General features: G+C 36.9%; 4 protein-coding genes across 5 annotated transcripts; all 4 read left to right on the top strand.

Moving 5' to 3' along the window:
* Positions 1-1595: 1595 nt before the first annotated feature.
* LOC128021670 (cornifelin homolog B-like) lies at positions 1596-4408 on the top strand. Its single transcript, XM_052608983.1, has 4 exons — positions 1596-1663; positions 2741-2854; positions 3187-3341; positions 3645-4408. The coding sequence occupies exons 2-4, from the start codon at positions 2749-2751 to the stop codon at positions 3765-3767; spliced, it is 384 nt and encodes a 127-aa protein (XP_052464943.1). The 5' UTR covers positions 1596-1663; positions 2741-2748; the 3' UTR covers positions 3768-4408.
* A 3340-nt stretch (positions 4409-7748) lies between these two features.
* On the top strand, positions 7749-8625 carry LOC128021706 (placenta-specific gene 8 protein-like). The gene is made up of 3 exons (XM_052609004.1): positions 7749-7854; positions 7934-8121; positions 8199-8625. The coding sequence occupies exons 1-3, from the start codon at positions 7761-7763 to the stop codon at positions 8457-8459; spliced, it is 543 nt and encodes a 180-aa protein (XP_052464964.1). The 5' UTR covers positions 7749-7760; the 3' UTR covers positions 8460-8625.
* Positions 8626-9248: 623 nt separating this feature from the next.
* On the top strand, positions 9249-11452 carry LOC128021689 (placenta-specific gene 8 protein-like). Of its 2 annotated transcripts, none has more exons than XM_052608996.1 (4): positions 9249-9281; positions 10398-10489; positions 10778-10965; positions 11051-11451. In XM_052608996.1, exons 2-4 carry the CDS (start codon positions 10408-10410, stop codon positions 11294-11296), a joined length of 516 nt encoding a protein of 171 aa, XP_052464956.1. In that variant the 5' UTR covers positions 9249-9281; positions 10398-10407; the 3' UTR covers positions 11297-11451. The 2 variants fall into 2 exon arrangements, with proteins under 2 accessions (XP_052464956.1, XP_052464955.1); XM_052608995.1 differs by having other exon boundaries at positions 9268-9281; positions 10393-10489; positions 11051-11452.
* Positions 11453-11766: 314 nt separating this feature from the next.
* Positions 11767-15333, top strand: ugt5g2 (UDP glucuronosyltransferase 5 family, polypeptide G2). The gene is made up of 3 exons (XM_052608288.1): positions 11767-11855; positions 12037-12172; positions 12986-15333. The coding sequence occupies exons 2-3, from the start codon at positions 12050-12052 to the stop codon at positions 14552-14554; spliced, it is 1692 nt and encodes a 563-aa protein (XP_052464248.1). The 5' UTR covers positions 11767-11855; positions 12037-12049; the 3' UTR covers positions 14555-15333.
* Positions 15334-23879: the final 8546 nt, after the last annotated feature.

Here is a 23879-nt window from a genome sequence, read left to right as displayed (position 1 = left end):
TTATTTATTTGTACATTGTAGCCAAGTACTATGGGGACATTTTATCCTTTTTGGAACTAGTTTGTAAGACCTGCTTATTGTTTTGTGTTAATGTTGAAATTGTTTGAAGCAAAACACATAATGATCCTTCATGACGGGTTCCGAATTTGAATAGGAATTCCAATAGGACTTTCACACTAGGGTTGTTGTCTGTCAAACATTTCAGCGGAGACAGGAAGAGGATTTGGTGACTCAGGGATATCCCAATACACCCACCCCCTTCTGTTATGACTTCTGTTTACAATTTACTGACTTTAATCCAGGAACCAAACTAATAAATCCGTAGAGAAAGTTGTAGCTCTGCTCATCTTCAATCACAATCTGTCTCTGAGATTACTGAAGGGGACACAGCTCATCCTGTGCATCTTTAAGTCATGCTTTCAGTAAATACATAATGTGAAACAACTAAAGATGATGCATCACATGACTCAGAATGAAAAGGCCAATAGGAAGAGGACAGAAACCAAACTAACAAGGAAGAACATAAGCAGGAATGAAAGATTTACATTATTGTTGACCTACCTTGACTAATGTCCATGTGAACTCATATAACCGGCAAAATACTTCAGATATTTTCATATGAGTCTAAGGAAACTGTTAAAACACTTGAAACAAAAGCCTCTGTCAAAAGCTGCGCAATGACTGTCACCATCCTTCACATTTTTCTGCATGATGTGAAGATAAGAGTTTCAGCATGTTACTGGGTCCATCCTTAATATATTGCATTTTTAATGAGTGAGAGGCACTTGAGGGAAATATTTAATGGATGCTGCTCTGCAAGATTCTCTAACAACATTTCTTTACCTCAGCAGAGAACGTTCAGAAGCCTGTCAAAAAAAAAAAAAAAAAAAAATGAAATTGAAATTGAAATTCGAACAGCTTTCATCTGACATGAACTCTGAATATGAATCTCAGTGAGGAAGTCTTTAGATTTTTTCTGTTAGAGATGTAGCTTGACTATTTTCTCCAAATGACGGCCTTTGACATTTACATTCTGGATATATTTTTAACTTCTTTGAGGCTGTTTTTATTCTGTGGTTTTGAATAATTGCTTTGTTCACTCTAAGAAAGGATCAGAAGCTGTCACTTGGGCTGATATGTATTACTAATATGTAATTACTAATATACATACTAATATGTATACTTTAGGTACTAATACCTGGTACTAATATATATTAATAAGGTACTAACAATGAGATACTAATATGCTTCTGGAATGGTACCAACCCAGTGACAGCTTTTGTACTTTTTTTTTCTGAGAGTGTAGGCATTCATGTCACAAGTTTCATGATGACCTATTGTATGTATTTTCATACTTGAAGCATGTCTGGATTCTTCATATGCAATGGAGCAATGCAGTCTTGTTCTCCACCCTGTTTTGTGTGTGTGTGTGTGTGTGTTTCTTTTTAAGTGTAATGCTTGTTCTTTTTTTTTTTTTTCTTGAAAGATGCTGCTGTGAAACGGGTCGAACTGGTTAAGGAGGTTTCCTTGAGAGCCAATGTTTTTTTTTTTTCTTCTTCTTCTTATATATATATAGTCTTGTACTCTGTATAAAGGCACGATTGTGATCACATATTTAGAAACAGCAGATACTTTGCATTAGGTTGGACCAGTCAACACAGAGGTGAGTTTAGATTTTCTACAAAGATATGCAGGATCAGAAGATCTTTTCTTCAATCTTATCTGTATTTTTAAGATTATTATTTAACCTTTTGTATCAGATTTTAATGTGACACTTGTGAGATCTCAATGCTACATAAAGCTGTAAACACTTTCAATTTAAAAATGTAATCTCTTATATGAGGAAAACATGAATAATAAAAAATAATATATTTTACATGTCATTATTTATTTAAATTGCTATTTATTTAAATATGCTTTCAGTGTGTGTGTGTGTGTGTGTGTGTGTGTGTATATATTTATATATATATATATATATATATATATATATATATATATATATATATATATATATATATATATATATATATATATATATATATCCAGTGCTCCCGTCTTCAGTGTCACATGATCCGTCAGAAATCATTTTAATATGTTAATGTGCTACTCAAAAAACATTATTTATTTTCAAGTTGAAAAAAAGCTGATTAATATATATGCAATATATATATACTTTAAAAAAATTTAATTACATTTTTTGAAAATTTAGTTTCTCTACCAAAAGTAGAGTAACAAAGTAGAGTAAGTAGAGTCTTACCTCAAATACAAATTTGTGACAGTAAATGTATTATTACATATACATATATTATTATGTCACAAAATATTGAAAAAAAGGTATAATACTTTTTCAGCAAAAATATTAAACAGTAGTATATGAGTTACTGTGTAGGCTATATATAATATAAATAGAAAAAAGCATTAGCATCTTTTCTGTCACGCAGTGTGTGTGGGTAATACAAGGCACACAAAAAAGAAGATAATCCAAAAATGTTTTCTAATCCAAAAATCCACAAAATAACAGTTAATCCAGACACAAGCAGGGATGAAACAAACATTGAGAAACAGCAATAGCACACAAGAGACTGAACTAAAGAGAGACCTTAAATACAGAGGGTAATGAACAGAACACATGAGCCAGTGGTCAACTAATAAGGGGACTAATAAACACAAAAAGTTCATACTGGTGACATTTGGAATGTTGAAAACATATCCTGCTTCTCTGCCTGTTGTAAATGTTTAGGTGTAAGCATGTCGAATCAAATGGTAGTCATGCAGCCCCAGCCTGTTATGATCTCTAGAGATTCTGATCAGTGGGGGTCACGGGTCTGTGACTGCTGTGATGACGTGCCTGAATGTAAGTTACATTTGGAATCAAAGACAAGGGAAATTATATTTTGTCATTATTTACTAACCCTCATGTCATGACTCACCTTATTTCTGTGGAACACAATATATCTTTTGATCAGTATTTCCTACTCGCTCCTGTCATTGATCAGAGACATCTTAAAGTTAAAGAGACAGTTCGCCTGAATCAGTTTCGGATTCAGAATTTGAATTTACCTGCTCAAATCTTTAACATCCAGACTAATACATATCCAAAGCATTGAATTATGAAGAATGTCCTATGATCCATGAAAAACTTTATAATAAATAATGTATTATTATTGCGTCCCTCTCTGCAAACAGGTTGCTTTGCTTACTGGTGTTTCGCGTGTTTCACGTGTATAAAAGCAAAGAAATACGGTGAGTGTTTATGTCTCCCCCTGCTGGATTTCTGTGGTATCATTCCACCCATAACCATGTCCATGAGGGTCTCAATGCGCCAGCGTTATGGCATAAAGGTAAGAATCGTCTGTCAAAAACAACATTTACTGCACTTTTAGGGGAGACCGGGGCTAGTTGTCACACGTACTATATGTCGGTAAATTAAGGGTTGTTTGAAGCAAAAGTAAATTCTTGCAAATGTTTACTCCCTCAAGCACAGTGATTCAAATGTGTTTTAAATCAGAGTAATTTAACAAATTTCATACTAAAATTACAGTATTTTTTTTTTTTTTTCTATAGCTATTGGATAATGTGTGAACAGTTTCATAGCGATGGCGGCCGATGTAATATAGCCAATATATTTTTGTGTTGATTTGCAGGGTACCATGTGTAATGACTGCTTGGTGGCCACATTCTGCAGAGCTTGTGTCTGGTGTCAGATGTCACGAGAGATGAAGGCACGAAACCTACCAATCACTCTTGTTGGTGCCAGGAATTTGTAATGTGTTTTGAAGGAGCTGTGCTGGTGCGTAAATGATAATAATCCTGACACAATGAAAGGCAGATATGTTTATTAATATATCCCACCAACTGAATCACTTTTATATGCACTTATACTAAGATGCTTATTATAACAATGATTTTCTGTCAGTTCTTGAAGTAATATGTGATGAAATTCAAGGATGTTTATTTTCTTTGTATTTCTTTCTATTAAGTGCAATGTCTGTTTTGTTGTGTATCTTTAATGTCTGTTACTCCGTTTCTAATCAGCATCATCAATGGCATGAAAAGTGTGATCAACTAAATTAGTGTTTGACATATCTAGATAGATGTGATAGTGTTGTATATTTGTGACAATATTGAAAGTACTCAACATCATTGGTAAAAACATACAACTTTTAAAATGTTTCTGTTTTTGTCTTGTAAAGCTCATTAAAACAATACAGAAACGCATACAATGGCTTGGGATAAACACTTTTGTCACCAGGATTTAATTTAATTTAAGCAATACATAAAGTTTAAAAAAAAAGCAAAAAGTATGAAATGTGTATTGCTTCGCATGTTTGTTTTTCTTGTGATTGCCTTTATTTTAAGACTGAAAATCTTTCATATCTTTCACTTGTATCTTTCACTTGTTGTTGCAATAAATTATTGATCTTTTTTTTTCCACTTTCCACTTCATGTCTCTGGAAAGGTGGTTTGTGTCTGTTATTTGCATGAAGATATTCTTGTAAAATTCCTGTAATCTATATTTTCCTGTTTTTATGCGACTTTGTTGATGCAGTAAAATACTTTCTTATTACTCATTGCATCCTTATTAGGATATAACTTTCATTCTAAATGTTTATGATAAATAATGAAGGACATTATAAACATATTAGGAGTTATGAATATTACCTTTGAATTTTATCTTTCAGTATTCATAATTATTTTTTTAATCTATTTTGACGTTTACATTTACATTTATTATTTACCAGACAATCGTATCCAAAGCGACTTCCAATTGTCCAACTGAGGAAAACATCAAGTGATGCATCTTAAAGAAGCAAATAGACACAGGAAGTGCTAGTCGTACCAAGTTTCAAGCATTTTTCAAATATGTACAATTTAGACAGTAAAAGATGAAAGAAAAGAGAAGATTTTATTAATTTTATATAGTAGTAAGTCAGATAGTGACAAAAGAGATGAGTTTTCAGCTGTCACTTCAGTATAGGGGGGGTAAGCTCATTCCACCGGCCAGGAATGGTGAACGAGAATGTTCTGGAAAGTGATTTTGAGCCATGTGATGGTACCACGAGGCGTCACTCACTAGTGGATCTCAGACATTTGGAGGGGATGTGAGTGGAAGTATGGGTGCTGAGCCTGTGGCTGTTCTATATGCAAGCATCAATGTCTTGAACTTGAAGGCGATAAAGAGAGGTGTAACAGGATCTTTTTGGCTTGTTGTAGACCATTTGTGCCGCTACATTCTAAATCATTTGGAAAAGTTTGATTGTTCATGATGGAAGTCCAGCAAGAAGAGCATTGCATTAGTTCATCCTGGAAATGATAAGGCCTGGACAAGATGTTTTACAGCATGCTTCATTAAAAAGGGAATGATCTTTACGTGGGTGTTGGCATTTTCACATTTAGCAGCTACAATGCATGTATGTTTTCTGCTTTGTGTCCCCCTGCTGGACATTTTTTAAAGATTAAAAAAAGACACGCACACAACAAACCACATCTGTCAAGTGACAGCATACTTGCAAAACAACATACTTGCAAAAAACCAACAACAAACAAACAGAAAAAAATGGCATCAAGGAATTCAGCACACACACAAAAAATTTCTTCCCCTCTTCTCTAGCGCTGAGTGTTGTAATCAGTTTGAAAGCCTAGTAAAAAAAAAGAAAAGACAAGAAACTATCCTCATAGATCAGTTTAAAATAAGAAATAAAGACAGACTAAAAAAATAAAAGAATTAAAAGTTACACATAAAACATTTTTTTTCTTTTCCTTTTTTTAAAGTCATAATTAGAAACACTCTGTCGCAATTATGCTAAAGAGTACTGGTGAAACGTGTACTACAGGCCATAATGACATTTTGCCAGGTATACTTTTAATTAAATCAAGTGGGTGTTAAATACCGAGACTAACAAACCAAACCTTCTTCTTCCTTCTTCTTACTTCCTTGTATGATTGGACAGAAGTGACAATGCTTATGATATTAACAGGGCCGTAGCTGGAGTTTGCTGGGCCCCAGTGCAGATTGTATTGGTGGGCCCTGTTTGAAACTTTAATTTATTTAATTTGTATGTTCATTCTTTTTATTGTTGTGTGTGTTTTTTTTTTTTTTCACAAACCATTGTTTTTCAAGTTTGTAGGTGTCCAGGAACAGAAAACGAATAATTAAATGTAAAATATCACGGCATAATCTTCAATGTAAAAATTAAATATACAGTCAAAACTAAATGAATTGAACTAAATGAACTAAAACGAATTTCTCACATTATCAGTTTTTTTTTTTTTTTTTTTGCTGTGCTTTAGATAATTGTAACAAAATATGTCAAGAAAAGTTAACAAATTCATCTTGATAATGTCAGATAACGTTGATAGAAAGGTATGTAATGGATTACAATAAATTAAAACTTCAGACAACTGTTAGAATGACAATGTTTACACAACTATTAATACTTTGTTGAACAATGCTTAATGCTTAAACGTACAGTTCTCTCTCCACCTTTAATACCACGACTGAGGTGCCCTTGAGCAAGGCACTGAACCCCACACTGCTCCCCGGGCGCCGCAGCATAAATGGCTGCCCACTGCTCCGGGTGTGTGTTCACAGTGTGTGTGTGTGTGTGTGTGTGTGTGTGTTCACTGCTCTGTGTGTGTGCATTTCGGATGGGTTAAATGCAGAGCACAAATTCTGAGTATGGGTCACCATACTTGGCTGAATGTCACGTCACTCACCTTTGTTCAGTCTGTGGTGTAAAACGGTTTTATGATCTTTGGTCGATTTTATACACATGAAGCCCTATAGTTTAAGATTATTTGTCATTGTAGCTCATTCACCTTCATTAAGCTCTGTGTCACGATCTGTCGATTTTCTGTCTCTTGTAAGAATGCAAAGAGCGAGGGGAGGAGAGATTTTAATCACAGACAATACATCCCCTGTTTGCATTTACTCACTTTACTGGACATGTTTTCCAGTTTAGCTGCATATTTTTTATGCTTCGGATTTTTTTGTTTTTGTTTTAGTTTTTTTCAGTAAAGAAATCTTGTATATATAAATACATCCATTTTTACTTTCTTTTACAGAAAAGGATCAGCTGCACTAGAAAGAGTAAGTAAGCCATTCCTTATTTTGTTCTCTCTTTTTTTCAGCAGTTAAACCAAATGTATAATTTAAACTGTCTTTTTAAAATTTGACAAGGGTTGCAAAAACAGGTGAGAACTTTTAGAATTATTATTATTTTTTTGCATTTTAAAGTTTCCTCTATTGAAATGTTTGTCTACTACTCGGATGCTAAATGCTCTCTTTATTATATTTGTGGTGAAAACTATATATAAGTCAGAACGGACTCATTTGCAAATCATCTGTAAACGGTATTACCTCAAATGTTTTCCAACTCTGAACTTGCCAAACAGGGTTGTTAGAACCATTTAGAACCGTTTAATTCTAAGCACTGTTGAAAAAGGTGACCGCAATGCATACATTCTTTTGAATTTGTATGAAACTAGAATTCCTCGCATTACTAAACTCAATTCAGTAGACTGTACATAACTCATTACAATATAAAAAAAAAATGTAACACAATTCTTTAAATTCTTTAAATAAGTGTGATCATCAGTGAAAGTGAAGTCCAGTTTACAGTACAGTGACGGTTTTCAGTAACTATTTACTCAGGCTTCAGTATTTTAATCAGAGAGTAGTTTAAATTAACTTATATCACTATGATCAGTGAAATCTTAAAATTCTTGTCATCTTTCCATTCCAGTAAGATCAAGTCATTATGGCGACTGTAGTTGTGCAGCAGCCTCTCGGCAAGACTGGGATGGAAGCTTGGAATTCAGGAATTTGTGACTGCGGCCAGGACTTGAATTCTTGTAAGTATGCTTAAAGGCCTTATGATAAATATTACAGATCCATATATATATATACATTATGTGCATTTTTGTTCCTCAGGCTGCTATGCGTACTGGTGCTTTCCTTGCTTTACCTGCACCACCACAGCGGATTTTGGAGAGAGCACCTGTCTCCCTCTATTGGATATACTAGGCCCAGCTCTCATGGCCGCGTTTGGAATTGGAGTATGCGTTCCACCTGTGGGTCTGGCAATGAGGGTGGCGGTGCGCTACAAGTATCAAATTGGGGTGAGTTTTTCCTGTCCCTTTACCGATACAAGAAAGACAGCAGCAAAACTATAATTTGTTTGTATGTGTTGCAACAGGGCAGTATCTGTGAGGACATCATGGTGACTTGCTGTTGTATGTGGTGTTCTTGGTGTCAGATGAGTAGAGAAATCAAAGCACGCAAAAAAGATGTCAGAGTATTGCAAAGAAATCCTTTGATGCAACCAGTTCCAATGGGAGTCAACCCACAAGTTGTCACTATGCAGCAGCCGACAGTGATCTGCACCCCACCGGTAGGACCTGGTCCTGCAGTCCAGATGGTACAAATAAAGCCTGGTGTCCCGCCAGGTGCTATGTAGATGTTCACCTCAGGCCTGCCACATGCATCTCGCACTAGTAATGTCATAAGTGATCCACAGTGTAATAGCTAACCTGTTTAATCAATATTAATGATTTTGTGTGAATGGAATGAATTGGCCGCATTTGGAAAATATATTTTATATGTTTTTATTTTTTCTTGTTTGATTTAGGGTTTCAGACTTATTCAAATGTTGTTGTTTTTTTATGATTGAATAAAAACTGAGTAAATTGTTATAGAAGTCTTGTTTTCTTCAACACTGAAGTATTTTAAAGTGATTTTGTCTGTTAATAACTTTGAGTCTTACATAGCAGACGTGAGCACAACTTTGAAGAAAAAGTACAATTTGTTTAAAGTAAAATTATTTTGCCAAATAGAAACTAAATTCTCTTCAGAGTTTATATACAATGCTCATTATAATTGTGAATTAAAGGTGTTTATTGTTCTTATACTGTTATGTTTTGGACACTATCATCATTTGTCATTGCAGTATATGTGGGTATATGTGGAACAGTGTGATTTTCTGTCTCTTTTGTAGAATTCAATGAGAAAGAAGTGGAGAGATTCCATCACATCCGTTCATGTTGAATCAGACAGACCTTTTTCTCTGCTCAGACCTACAAACCTACTTCTTTAGATATGACTTCAGGTTTAGCTGGAATTATTTTTATTTTATCTTCTTTTGTGCGCATGTGTGCGGCTCTTGTGCGGGTGTGTACGTGTGACTAATTAATCACACCTTTTTTTGTTTTCTTTGAAATCTCAGATGTATAAATACACTCACTTTTGCTTTCTTACAACAGAAAAAGGAGTGCTAGAAAGAGTAAGTAAGCAATTTCTTATATATGTACATATGTATATATATTTTTTTCCCTCAGCAATGAAAAGTATAGTTACGCTCTGTCAAAATGTGATGAGGTGACATGTCAAAATGTTTGTCTACTACTTGGATGCTAAATGCTACATTAACTCCATTTATGTTCACTGATTTATTAGTTACAGAAGAGTAAATCATCTGTGTGATAAATATGAAAAATAGTCTTATTTTGTTTTCAGAATGTACACAGAACTGCAGGCTACACAAAATGGAATATTTATGAATGAATAGTTGACTCTTTTTTTTGTTTGTATTGTTTTGTAAGATTAAATTACAAGTTCTATTTATAATTGTGTTTTAATTCTATGTTCTTTTGAATAATACTATAACTTAAAACAAAAAAACCTTTAATGAAATCCTCTTTGAATGAAAGGTTTAGTGATTACACTAAGATCACAACTCAAAATAATTGTGACTCTTTGTTTGGAATTGGTAGTTTTGATGTGTTTATAAACTTTGTTCTGGATTCATGGACATTCACTGTCCTCATAAGCTGTGAAGAAAACCAAACCAAACCCAGAGGAACCGGTTTAGGCATTATTGGCAACTACATCAGAGAAAAGCTCTATAATTGGTTTTGAACTGAAAGTAAAATAATTTGGTTAGCTAGTGGAAACTTTTGGTAACAAACATTTTTGGATCGATTGTGATATATATATATATATATATATATATATATATATATTTTTTTTTTTACAGTAGATACTGTGTTTGCTTTAGAGGATGAATTAACACACACACACACACACATGTTGTATGAAAAAAGAATTACTTTTATTAAAAGAATAATAACCAAGTACTGTTTGTAACTCGTTAGATTATACAAAATATAACAAAATTCTTTACAAACTAAGCTTTCCTAGAAAAACTATCCAATTTGATTTAAGTCTCAAATTTCATGTAATGAGTTATATATATTTTTTTTTCTTTCTTTTTGTAAGATTCTGTTAAAAGTACATATTTTCAGTAAACATTTAAGTTCAAATTAAGATGGTAGTTTAAAATGAATATATATCACTAGAATCAGTTTCCTTACTTTGTCATCCTTTCATATCAGAAAAGTCGAATCACAATGACGACTGTGATTGTGCAGACACCTCAAAAGAGCGGCTGGAATTCAGGAATATGTGACTGTTGCGAGGACATGAATTCTTGTAAGTATGCTTAAATGCCTTACAATAAAAAATTTTATTTATTTATTAGAGAACAGAAATCCACTATTAACTAAGATATCCCCCTGAACAAACTCCTAATTGCTGCTTATTAACAGTTAGTTGTTAAGTTTAGGTATGGGTGTTTAATGGATCTAAAATGTGATAATTTAGAATAAGGCGTTAATATTGGCTTTCTAAGTTCTAATGTGCCCGAAATATGCATCCTAATAAGCAACCAGTGAGAATTAGTCCTTAAAATAAAGTGTTAAAACATTTTTTGGCCCTCAGGCTGCTATGGGTTCTGGTGCTTCCCTTGCTTTACCTGCACCACTACTGGGAATTTTGGGGAGACCACCTGTCTGCCTCTGCTGGACATATTCGGCCCAGGTATCATGGCGGCTTTTGGGGTTCCAGTATGTGTCCCGCCTGTGTCTCTTGGAATGAGGGTGGCAGTTCGCCACAAATACGATATTGGGGTGAGTTTTTCCTTTCCCTCTGCCAGTGAAAGACAAAATCGAAGAGGGCTACAAAACAATCATTTGTTTGTATGTGTTGCATCAGGGCAGTATCTGTGAGGACATCATGGTGACTTGCTGTTGTATCTGGTGTTCGTGGTGTCAGATGAGTAGAGAAATCAAAGCACGCAAGCAAACGGTCACTGTACTGAACACATATCCGGTGATGCAGCACTATCCGATGGCTACCTCCACACACGTCATCTCGACACAGCAGCAGGTTGGAGTGATCGGTGATGCAACATTTGCTCCTGCAGTCCACATGGCACCAACCGCTAAAACAAATATTTAATAGAAATACTGCTACTCATTTAAATAATGATTATAACATGAATATATACAGTAGACTATACTAATTGATCAATAGTGTAATACAACCTGCATAATTAATGTGTGAATGGAATTAATGTGTGTATTTGGAAAATACCTGCATCTTTCTTTATTCTCTGATGATTCTTGATTAAATATTTTAAAGTGATCTTGTCTGTGAGTAAGTGAACACAACTCATATTTGACGAAAACTGTTTACAGGAATAAATGCATGCGATGTGCTTCAAAAACGGTAATAAAATGAGATTTCTGGAAACTAAATTGAATTGTATAAGTGAAGATGTAATATATATTACTTTTACTTTAAAATGTGAATGCGTTTGGGTATGCAATTCAACATTTGTTAACACAGCACAGTTCATTTTGAAAATCCTGCTGGCCAGGAAAAACTGGGGATAAGAGATGTTTCACAACAAAATAAAAGAGGAATTATGGGAAGCTAATCTCTGTAGAGACTGTGTAAGCTTTTTCTTTTATGTAGCAACATTTTTGTGGGACTGAAACTAAAAGACTCAACTGAGGTATGTGACCTAAACAAACTATTTCTACAGTGGCATTTAACTTTATACAATATATATGTATATATTTACTTATACATAAGAGAACATTTTAGTCCATTTTAAATGTTGTGTAAAAGTTTCTTGCACTGGAAAGCAATTTAAAGGGATTTTCTTGCTGATTATTTTTGTTATTCTGAGATAGCGAAAAAAGAGAAATGTGTGGATACATTTCCCTCATCTTCCTTTGGATATCCCTCCTTCTTTCTTTACCCTGTGGTTATAATGGAGATAAGATACTGGTTTTCCCCGTTGATGGCAGTCACTGGGTGAACATGGAGGTACTGATTTAAATATGCAGGTTTTAAAAAAAAGATTGCACTATTTCAGCAAAGTTCACTGTTGCTGGTGTGGAAGCCTGTTTTCAGCTCAAAGTAAAAACAAAAAGGTAATTGTAATGCTGTTCGATCAGGGTAGAGGAAGGAGACCAGAGTCAGCGTAAGGGCTCGTGAGAGACTTTATTCTTTTATATAAAAGAAACAAACAACAAAATAAACCAGCGCGGCAGGTGCGCGTCTCTATAAATGTACTGTGGCTTCACTACTGCGTCTCCTCCGCTTCACACACTCACGAGTCCCCGTCTCTCTCGTCTTGTGGCGGCTGTCGCGCCGTTAAATGCTGGTTCCCCACGCCAATCACTGCAACGAGATCCAGCTGTTAATAATTTCTTACCGCCGATCGTCTCTTCACTCGCTCTCCCGTCGCAGACTTCGCTAAACCACACCTCCCCCTCCACAGTAATGCAAAAGAATAGTTCACCCAAAAAATGAAAGTTTGCTGAAACATTACTCACCCTCAGGCTATCTAACATGCATATTAATTTTCAATTTTGAACTATTCCTTTAAGATAAATGAAGTTGCATTAGTGAGAAAGTTGCAATAATAAAACAATCAACTGCAAAATTTTGAAGTCACAATTTTTAAATCAGATGTAAAGTCACAATTGAAAAATGTCGGGGGAAAACAGGCTTCCATGTGATGGAGATAAAACAATTTATTTTGTTGTTTTAAAAATATAAAATAAACATGCTTGCCAAATAGAAAATCAATTCAGCTTGCTTAAAACCTAAGTAAACTGTATTTCTGCTCTCTAGGTGCTGGTGAAGAAGCTGCACTCTCATGGACATGAGCTGAGTGTGATTCGCATTACGGACAGCTGGTTCATTCAGGAGAATTCACCTTACTTCACCTCAATTACAGTGAAGCTTAAAAAGAATTACATAGGCCTGGACCTGTTCGAGAACACAGTACAAAGGATTCTTGAGGCCCGCAGGAAGGCCCCAATGACGGGACTGCTGGTCCAGATGTCAGAATTCATTGGTATCATAAATGTTGCTCACACGGCAAACTGTGCCATGCTCACCACCATGCTGGAGAACAAAGATCTGATGACACAAATAAAGATGGCGAACTATGACTTGATGCTCACTGACCCTGCCATGCCTGGTGGGGTCATTCTGGCACATTACCTCCAACTTCCAATGGTCTACAACGTCCGTTGGATGAGTTTCAGAGAAGGCCACTTCTCCATCGCACCTTCTCCCATATCCTACGTGCCTGTCCCTGGCTCAGGCCTGACGGACCGAATGGGTTTGTTAGAAAGAACCCGCAACCTTCTACATTATGGGTTGAACCTCATTCAAGAGCGCTGGATGGTGATCCCCATGTACTCCAGCTTGTTGCTCAACTACTTCCCTCCTGGCGCTGACCTCCTAGCCATGCAACGTTCGGCGGAGCTGTGGCTTGTCCGTGTAGACTTCGTGTTCGAGTTCCCACGACCCTCCATGCCAAACCTCATCTACATTGGCGGCTTCCAGTGTCGTCCGGCCAAGCCTCTCCCTGCAGAGCTGGAGGAGTTTATGCAGAGCTCAGGAGACCATGGGGTGGTCGTGATGTCTTTGGGAACACTGATTGCAGGATTGCCCAGAGAGGTCATGGATGCCATTGCCACCGCTTTCGCTCGCATGCCACAGAAGGTGGTGTGGAGGTTTATTGGAGAAAGACCTTCATCGTTGGGCAATAACACCCTGCTGCTTAATTGGATACCTCAGAACGACTTGCTGGGCCATCCAAAGACCCGTGCTTTCGTGGCTCATGGGGGTACAAATGGTCTATACGAAGCCATTTATCATGGGGTGCCAGTTCTGGGACTCCCTTTGCTATTTGACCAGCTAGATAACATTGTACGTCTTCAGGCAAGAGGGGCGGCACGGATGCTGGAGGCAGCTACTTGTACTACAGAAGAGTTTCTTGAAGCTTTGAGAGATATCTTAGAGAACCCAACGTATCGTCAGAACATGCAGAAGCTCTCCAGTTTACATCAAGACCGGCCTCTGCATCCTCTCGACAAAGCAGTGTACTGGATCGAGTTTGTCCTGCGCAATAAAGGTGCACCCCACTTACGTGCTGAGGCCTACAACATGTCTGTGTTCTCCTACTACTGTCTAGATGTAGCTGCATTGGTTCTCATCATACTTCTGCTGACTCTGGGGGTTGTCACAATATGGATACGAAGACGGAAAAGAGAGGCAAACAAGGCAGTGAGAGATGGCAACAAAAAAGCTATAAAGGAAGGCAGTAAGAGGCTGAAAGAGACCATTAACGCTTTGAAAGAGAGCAATAATATTCCCATTCCAAAAACAAGAGCAAGCAAAAGAATATAGTTTAATTTGTTTTTCTTCAATATGCTTCCCCTAGTGTTATTGTTAACTAAAAGTATTAAAATTGCTTTTGGAAACTTAAATAATTCTGAAAATAAATACAATATATCTATTAAATGAAAAGCTTAGAAATGTTGCCTTGGCAACTAAATGTAATAAAGTACAAAAATAAAAAATAATAATAATAATTAAAGCTGTAAAGAAATGTAAAAAAATAAAAAAATATTCAAGCACATAACAAAATGACTAAAGATTAAAAACTTTTCGTATAAAATAATTGCCCCCATTTCACAGCTCTGACACGGTACTATTTTCTTTCTTTCTTTCTTTTTTTTACCTTTAAGTCTCTCCTCCACTTTTTGAGCTCTTGCAATTCCCTGCCAACTGAACTGTATGTTGGTGATTAGGTGCAGATCCCTTCCTGGAATCTTTGAGGAGTAATCCCCTTTTTGCACACAATGCATTTAAGTGCATTTGCAGAAAGAGAGATAGAGAGAAAAGAGTGAGTCACCAGTGACAAACAGCTGGTGGTCAGTATTCTAGTATGATGTAACTCTTAGCAAGATGTGAATGATTTAAGCCACATTGCATAAACTACTCAGTCTGTTCAGGAAGTGACCTGCAGGTTCAAAACTGGGTTGAAAGCTTACAGAGCATCTAATCATTTGTATCTCCAGCAATGAAACAATCTGATTGTAAGCATCCACATTTCCGTTGTGTAAAACATGGCTAATTAACAATGTAATGTATAACAAATGCTCAAAATAAACGCTCTTATCCGAGTCCAGGTTTCATTTTAACACGCATTTATAATGCTGCAGATCACCAGAAGATGGCGCAATGGATATATTCAAAGTATTGCCTGGACTCAGTTCAGCAATCCAAAATCAGATGGTATTATTTTACATCAGCCTGGTGCTTTTTTTATAAACCATACATCAAAAAGCCACGGTTTCTTTAAAGCAAAAATGATAATCACAAACCTGACCAAAATGCTGCGTGTCACAGCACTTTCTCTTCACCAGCCAGAGGAGGACGTCCTTTTCTCCAGATATGAGGCAGGAGATGACTGGAAGCACATGCAGGGACAGAATGATAAAAAGAAGACAGCTCTAACTGATTGAGGGGACATTAAGCCTGGGCTGTATTCGCTAATGTATGCTACTAATGACTCGTTATCTCATTATCAATCTTATTTTCACTCATCTTTTCTTTTCCTCACTCTCTCCCCACCTCTATCTCTCTATCTCCTCCCAATCGACCAGCAATGATGGGAATAGCAATTAGGACGCTAGGCTGCCAAATGGCTATTTTAATTAGCCTTTCTTAGCAAGAGAGAGAGAGATAGAGAGAGAGAGGGAGAGAAAGAGACTAATGTTCTTCATAAGTGCTACAGATTAGAAGGTCATTAGGCTTTTGCTTGAATTAATGATTAGGAATTCCTGCAGGTCATAGAAACTTATTACACAAGCCTACTTAACATTAATAGAACCATCCTATTTGTGTTAAACACAAAGAAATTAAAACTAAAAACCAATTACAAAGAGATGGCATTGTCTTTCGCCCTCCCCCTGGTCACTCATAATGGAGAAGCGGTTAGTCAGTCTCTAGTCGCACGAGAACAAATGATCACCAGCTTTCAATATCTTCTGCTTTTCCACTATATGTCCCGTCATCCTCAGTAAACCGCGGTGTTACTCCGCCGCTCCCCTTTCATTGTGGTACGGGATTTTCTTCTAACGCACAATGCAACATTCTTGTGTGTTATTTGTTCATTTGTGGCTTGTTTGGGACATGGGCTGGTCTGGCGAAAATCTCTTCAGAGGCACTTTCCTTCCCAAAAGAGATAGACTACTCATTTCAGCCCCCAAGTATCCCCCTTAATGCATAAAAACATGAACACACAAGGCCTACTTTCATGTGTGCATATAGCGTACATACAGAGAACATACGCCTACATGTACATCATATAGCAAAAATAATAAATGCACAGCATCATAAAACCAAATTTAAAAATATATCTTCTGAAGCCATAGCAGGAATGTGAGCGAGGAACAAACTGATAATGTTCCTCTCCAGTGAGAGGAGAGACCGCTGCAGTGAATTAATGAGTGAGTGAGTTCAACTTGAACCAAATGAATGTGATTCATTAACAGATCATTCAGTCTGCGTTTGTGAAAGGAATCTGAAACGATTCAATGAAAGGAGTAGACTCAAAGGAACACTCTTTAGAAGAAAACAAATTCCATACCAGGTACTGCATCACAGAGACATGGGATAGTCATGGGATTTCCTACAATATTTCAAGCAATATGGATCATAAATGTAATATTTCTGTCATTTGCCTGCTTAGTGGAGAAGAGGAGAGAAGTATCCTCAACTGAACAGAGTTGACCACACTTACACTCTAAAAAAATAAAGGTTCTTCATTGGGATCTTTGGTTTCATTAAGAACTTTTAACATCCGTGGAAACTTTCCATTGCATTCAGTTCTTCAGTCAGATTATTAAAATCACTTATTAAAATTATTAAATAAATAAATGGCTGTTTTAGGAACTGTTCATTGAAAGTTTCTTTCAACCAAGGTGGGTTCCCCAAACAAGAAGGATATCAAATACCTGTTTAGAGGGCTTTGACAGTCTGGGTAGATAGATGTTGATATAAAATTTAATAAAATTAAATAAAATGAAGAGGTGGCATTGAATACATTTTTGACAGTTACAGACTAAAAATAAATAAATAAATCTGAAAAAAAAAAAAAAAAAACATTAACAAACATACAAACAAAACACACACACAAAAACATTTCATAATGAAATGTTTCTTCGGGATAAAATGGTTAGAAATATGTAAATTACCTCTTTTTAGAGTGATTGATTTGAATATGAATAAAAAAATATTAATGAATTCTTAAAGATTTCTAGCAAATAACTGAAATTGAGATCTGTTTCTCACACAAAGTATGATTTCAAAAGACTTAGAGTCACACAGGCTACTTTTCTTTTGAATCCTTCTTGAATGCTCTAGTCGTGCCTTGCATTTGCAAAGGAAAAACAAACAAATAATTGTATTAAGTCCACACATTTGGGCCTTCACAATTCATATGCACCGTAAACAACCTTAACAATAATCATAATATGCAAGCCCTCGCATTTGAACAAATAAACATCACAACAATTCCTGTGGCTGTACATTGTGGTTGTGTTTGTAGTGTCCCTCACTTTTCTTTCTCTCTCGCTATCTCTTTCCTTCTCTTCTTTATCATGACGTGCCCTAAGGTTATGATTGTTATGATTTATATCGGACTGTTTTGAGGTCTCTCTCTTTCTCTACCCTCTATCTTCATCTCTCTTTAGCTTTCTCATTCCTCCTTTTTAATCAGTTCTCGTTGCATCCCCCCAGGTCGATTTGGGGAGTAATAATGAAAGAGATTTAACCCTTTAATCTTCAACCGCTTTGACCCCGAACACCTTCCCTCCATCGTGTTTCACACTATACACACCCACACACATAAATAAATACACACACATTTTGGGTGCTGATCACAGCAAATGCAGACGTTGATTGCATTGGAAAACATTAGATTAAATGTAAAACATAAATTTTTATCCTTGTTGTCTGTTTTTTTTTTCTCCTATCCGTCTGCGATTCAGTCTGCACATCCGTCCGTCAGACTCCTGTTCTGTGCATTTGCACCCCTGATGACGTCACGCATAAACAGGATATCTTCCCACCTAATTATGCACTGTTAATTACAAATTTGGACTAATGTGCTTAATTAGACAAACATCATTTGCTCTCAGATACGGGACATCTTTTTTTTTTTATTTAGAAAATTATCTCTTTAACAAACAATATGACTTAATTGCAGACATTTGCATAAACAAATGAGCTAATTAATTACAACCAAGCACTTCCTGATGAGTCGAAGGACAATGAGACTCCGAATGCTTTCCTCAGGGATACGGAAGGAGGGAGGGAGCGAGAGAGAGTTGAAATGAAAGTTTATGAGCTTGTGAGCATGCTAATATGACTCTGCGAGCATGAGGAATTATGCATGTGTGAGAATTTGCTATAAATGTCCAGATAAATAAGTTTAAGTAGCTTACTTATCGGTTGTGGTGGTTCGGCTCTGGCAATATATCTCTGGATGGTATCGGTGTAACACTTAAAATCCCTTATTCCCTCTCTACATTCATCTCTCTCATTTTCCCCTCTATCTCTTTTTCTGGAGGGTTTGTAGATAGAAGGGGTCTCTCCCCTCCTTTTCTGTGTTGGAATTTAATATGCAACTTTTTATTGGAAAACAATCGTGCGTGCCTGCGTGAATCCTGACCGCAATATATCTGTTAGTGCAACTAATCCGATCAGGCCAGAGAGGGCTATTTATCACTGCAAATCCAGGGCATTTCAGCCCACATTTTATTATTTTAATATATTTCTCAGCTATTAAATCACCAAAATGATGAATTAGAACTGTCTGCAACGCTTTCAGCTGCATGACAGAAAATGATGCACTACCCAATTTGAGTGGTCATTTGGACTTTTTAAAGACAAAAAATGATACAGGAAAAAGTCCAATATTTTTGTGTTGTTACGTCTCTACTGCCCCATCCCTCCGTCTCCCCCCTCTCGCTGGCTGTTTTTAATAAAACACTCTAAGTGAGCTTTATTGCTGTGTTAGAGAGGGCAGGATCACAACTATCTTTAATATACAGCCAATTACCAAACACACACACACAAACATAAGCACTCACACACATACTTATGCACACACAAAGAAAGGTACACAGACACACAACTTTGTCTCTTAATCATAGCAGGCAAACATTAACAAATATTCAATCTGTATACACCCACACTTCAAACAGCTGAAGATGAAAATTTATGGTAGGTTGCCAGTTACCTGGGAGAGATGAAAATATGAATGGAAAAACATATTTTAACTCTCTTTAGATCTCATTCAACATTTACACTTATTCAGCTCTTCATTTACAATTTATCTTCCTTTCCTTTGTTATTTTTTCAAATCTACCAACACACCTCATATAGGCTATCTGACAAAAAAAAAAAAAACAGAAATTAAAAACCTTCCCTACAGATTCTTAATTTAACTTGTTTATCTAATAGACCTAGACTAAAAATATTATAAATAGTACTAATTATCCTGAAAGGGAAGAGCAGGACGTAATTATATATATATATATATATATATATATATATATATATATATATATATATATATATATATATATATATATATATATATATATATAATATTAATAAAATTAATTATTTGTTTTAATTTTTTTTTACAAATGTTACATGCACAGAAGATATTCATTGAGGGAACTGAATTCAGCTTCAGTAAAGATGTAATGCAACAAATTTGTTCTTTGAAAAGTAATCTTTAAATATTCATGCTTAAACTTATCTTTATTGATATTGCAATTAGTGCTGCTTTATTACTATAAGTTGTTTAGCATAAATTAATTATAATATATATATATATGTTATATATATATAACAGATATTTCAGCATCATTTCGGCCTTTGCTAGCAGAAATCGGTAACCACAGCAACAGTAGCTGCTCCAGTGCTATTGTAATTTTTTTAGTGCTTTACATTTCACAAGTAGGCCTATATCACAAAACAGGTTTGTTTAAACACTATGTGTTCACTGATTGTCTTTATACAAAAGACACTTCTGCCAGACATTCAAACAAATTTACATCCTGAAAATGACTTAAACTTCTAACAATTACCGTAAAACTTTTTTATTCACTCTGAAAGTGGGTAAGGATATAGCAAAGTGAATAAGACACGAGCTGTACGGTCTGTTTAGACTTCAGGATGTGCAGACATGGTGCTTCACCACCGAGAGCATCACATCAGCACATCGCAGCTTCAAACACTTAATCTGCCAAGTACACAATAATTACTAATTACCTATTAACTAATTACTCTGCATACAGCATCTGAAAGCAATCAAAATGACATTAAGCGAGTTGTATCTCCTGTCCACTCCCTCCCCTCCCCTGTAATGCGAGAGTACCCTGCTGCTCCAGTAGGGGGCGTCAGTGCCGCAGGTGAGTGGTGGGGTACACACTGCTCTGGGACAGCTGGCTTAAGCCTTCAGACCCCATGAGTCCTCACACTAATCAGCACAGAGCAGCCAGAATCAATTAGCACCAGGAGGGGGGGTGGGCGGACGGGGGGAGACCCACACCTGGCATGTCTCTCTCTCGCTCTCTCGCTCTCTCTCTCTCTCTCTCTCATCTAACGCACTTGTCCATTCAGTCTTCCATCCATCCGTGCGGATCCTCTTCTAACAGAATAACTTCTTCCTGACCCTATCTCTTTTTCCTCTCTCGCTCTACCTTTTAAAGATGTGTGTTAATAACTTTTAAATAGTCTGGCAGCATAGGGCCGCAGGGTTGGTTACTCACCTTATTGCTCTCCTCTTCTCTCTCGTGCGTTCATAAAGTGGCTCTATCTCTCCCTGATGTTCTCATTCACCTGTGCACTCCTTCCCCCTGCCCACATCCCTGTCCACATCCCTCTCTCTCCGTATAACAATAGCAAAAAAAAAAAAAAAAAAAAAAAAGATTTGATATTTTCCCCAATCTTTTTCAGCTAATCTATTCCTCTGTGCTGCTCAGCGAGTGTAAATGATATTTTAGCATGTCATAAAACACCCTGATATATTCACAGTACAGTATTATGGTTTGCACTGTCAACGTCTCTAACTCAAATAGAACCATTACACTGAAACAAATTATTGCGCTGGAATAACGCGCATACTCGCGGCAATGGAAATGTATTTTCCTCTCGCGCAAACTCTATACATCAAGCGAGGTACAGTATGATACAGTGTGTACTATAAAAGCATGCATCATCAACAAGACTCCTGCACTCTTTTTTGAACACACACACGCAAGCAATAAGCAGTCGGCCCGAAAAGTGTTTTATAAACACATATAATGATAAATCAATAGCGTCTGCGACAGAGACGCTGACCAGCAGGTGTCAGTCTGCGGTCCAGCTACCGACCGCATGGAGCAGATGGACGGAGAAGGCAACTTTTCAACTCCGAGCGGCGCGGACCGCGCAACCTTCTCGCCTCACCTCGAATAACGAAACGGGAAAAGTTGAAGGAGCAGAGGGATGGAGAAAGGGATGAATCGAGGAGAGAGAGTTGAAGATAGCCTTCTCCTACTCTCACACTAATTGCGTTTTCCCTGAGCAGAATTGAGTTCCAGAGAAAGAGAGAAAGGCCAGAGGCTTTTCATAATTGTATTGACAGGAAAATGAATATGATGAATGGCGTTCATTCGGCGCGGCCAGGATTTATTGTCTTATCCTCCGGGCGTTAATCGCTCTGAAAAGTGGGGAGGAGGGAGAGAGAGACAGGAGGAGAAGGAGATGGAGAGGGAGAGAGAGAGAGAGAATAACTAAATTCCAAACCCTTGTCCTGATAGTCCTGTCCCAAACTTATGTCAACTTGCAGGACCCCTTCATTACGAACTGTTCTGGCCACATGGAGCCCCGCCCACAAGCTTTGATTGACACCTGAGGCTCGCCGGTCACCTGTGGGACATTTTGAATGCACCGCGTGGAAAGCTTCTGAATTGTATTTTATTTTATTTTTTGCATTAAAAGAAAAAAAAATAAAGAAAAAAATCCGATTGAAAGTTATACGTGGGATTTCAGTCAAAGAAGACAACACAATCGTTAAAAAAAAAAGCTCTATGCAATTTTTCTGCACCTCGTGCCTCTCTGTCACATGCCTCTCTGTCGCTCTGTGTTTTTTTTTTTCACATTCGGTTCACACACGCGCGTGCACACACACTCGCACGCACACACTCACGTCCCATAAATCTGGTTGTGGATGCTGTGAATCCAGATGAATGCTCAGCTCATAAAGTGTGTGTTTGAAAGTCATCCATCATGGATATGTCAGAAAGAAAAGAGCAGAAAGAACCCTCTGTGTGTGTGTGTGTGTGTGTGTGTCTGTGTGTCTCTGTGTGTGTGTGTGTCTGTGTGCGTGTGTGTGTGTGTGTGTGTGTGTGTGTGTGTGTGTGTGTGTGTGTGTGTCCATTGCTGTAGCTCATGAGTGCTGCTGGTTTGCAAGAGCATTGGGGGATACTTCTAAAACTAACTGTGAAGCGTACATTTTTAATTTAGAAATAAAGTAATAATGAGGAATTAATCACAGTTTTCCTCTTATTGAATACACCCGCGTTCAACATGGACGTTATCATACATGATATAATAATCAAACCTGTATGCCTTTATTTTGTGTTTGTTGTCCATACAATGAAAGTCAGTTTGGGTTCATTGTTGTTTTGGACCCCACTGACATTCTTTGTATAAGTAAAAACTGTTTCCCAAAATATCTTCTTTTGCATTCCACAGAAGAAAGAAAGTCATATCATTTTGGAACGAGATGATGGTGAGTAAATGAACTTTTGGGAAAACTATTTTACACAGAATATGCTAGTTTTTACACTATTTTCTGGTAAAACTTACTCCAATAATCTTTAATGTACAACTTTGAAACACACAAACTAACAATACATTTATTATTGTTTATTAATATTAATGAATTTTTACTTGTATAATTGAAAATTCATAGGATGAAGAAACGTGAAAAAACTATAATGAATTAACGTAAACGTATACTAAAAAAAAACTGTTAAAACAGGATATTTATTGATGATAGGCTATCGAATGCTAATGCTAACACTCCCTAACTGAACCTCACCATAAAACGTTGCCATTGTTTTTCAGTGTCCACAACTAGCAGTTATCCCTTAAATCTCACAACAGCCTCGTGTTGGATGTCAGCACACACATACTCGAGACAGCAAACAACATTAACAGAAGATCCTATAAACATAATCAAACCGGTAGAAGAGTCCATAAACTGTGCTACAAGTTTCTGTCACCACCTAATGTAACTTCAAACTGACAGTTAACTCTGTAAACAGACGAAAACAGCTTGGAGGGAAAACAACAATTGCTATTAAAAAGAAAACAGGACTAAAACTAACCCCCCCGAAAGTGACGAAACATGAAATGAACGGACTGGAAGTGCACGAGCGGAGATGGATGAGACATAGGAGGAGACAGCGATGCCTTGGGCTATGCTGAGAGACGGTGTGTGTGTATGTATAAATGTGTGTAGGGCAGGTGGGACTGCAGGGAGACTGGTGGCTCAACAGCTTGCTCCACCCTGAGGGCCCAGCGTGCTGGGAGGAGCAGGGGCTGTAGTTGAGGCCTCTGCCAGCGAGAGGGGCAGTAAGACTGGTGGCAGCTGGTCCAC

The sequence above is a fragment of the Carassius gibelio genome, chromosome A10, assembly GCF_023724105.1.
Source record: "Carassius gibelio isolate Cgi1373 ecotype wild population from Czech Republic chromosome A10, carGib1.2-hapl.c, whole genome shotgun sequence".
NCBI classification, from domain to species: domain Eukaryota; kingdom Metazoa; phylum Chordata; class Actinopteri; order Cypriniformes; family Cyprinidae; genus Carassius; species Carassius gibelio.
Note: the sequence above shows the minus strand (reverse complement) of the source record. Positions and strands in the feature narration are given on the sequence as shown.

Bases quoted from the DNA above. Each gene is read 5' to 3' on its own strand.
- LOC128021670 (XM_052608983.1), top strand. From the start codon at position 2,749: ATGTCGAATCAAATGGTAGTCATGCAGCCCCAGCCTGTTATGATCTCT. The intron at 2,855-3,186 runs GTAAGTTACATT...CTCTGCAAACAG, and splicing joins CTGTGATGACGTGCCTGAAT to GTTGCTTTGCTTACTGGTGT. The intron at 3,342-3,644 runs GTAAGAATCGTC...GTTGATTTGCAG, and splicing joins GCCAGCGTTATGGCATAAAG to GGTACCATGTGTAATGACTG.
- LOC128021706 (XM_052609004.1), top strand. From the start codon at position 7,761: ATGGCGACTGTAGTTGTGCAGCAGCCTCTCGGCAAGACTGGGATGGAA. The intron at 7,855-7,933 runs GTAAGTATGCTT...TTTGTTCCTCAG, and splicing joins CGGCCAGGACTTGAATTCTT to GCTGCTATGCGTACTGGTGC. The intron at 8,122-8,198 runs GTGAGTTTTTCC...GTGTTGCAACAG, and splicing joins GCTACAAGTATCAAATTGGG to GGCAGTATCTGTGAGGACAT.
- LOC128021689 (XM_052608995.1), top strand. From the start codon at position 10,408: ATGACGACTGTGATTGTGCAGACACCTCAAAAGAGCGGCTGGAATTCA. The intron at 10,490-10,777 runs GTAAGTATGCTT...TTTGGCCCTCAG, and splicing joins TTGCGAGGACATGAATTCTT to GCTGCTATGGGTTCTGGTGC. The intron at 10,966-11,050 runs GTGAGTTTTTCC...GTGTTGCATCAG, and splicing joins GCCACAAATACGATATTGGG to GGCAGTATCTGTGAGGACAT.
- ugt5g2 (XM_052608288.1), top strand. From the start codon at position 12,050: ATGTGTGGATACATTTCCCTCATCTTCCTTTGGATATCCCTCCTTCTT. The intron at 12,173-12,985 runs GTACTGATTTAA...TCTGCTCTCTAG, and splicing joins GTCACTGGGTGAACATGGAG to GTGCTGGTGAAGAAGCTGCA.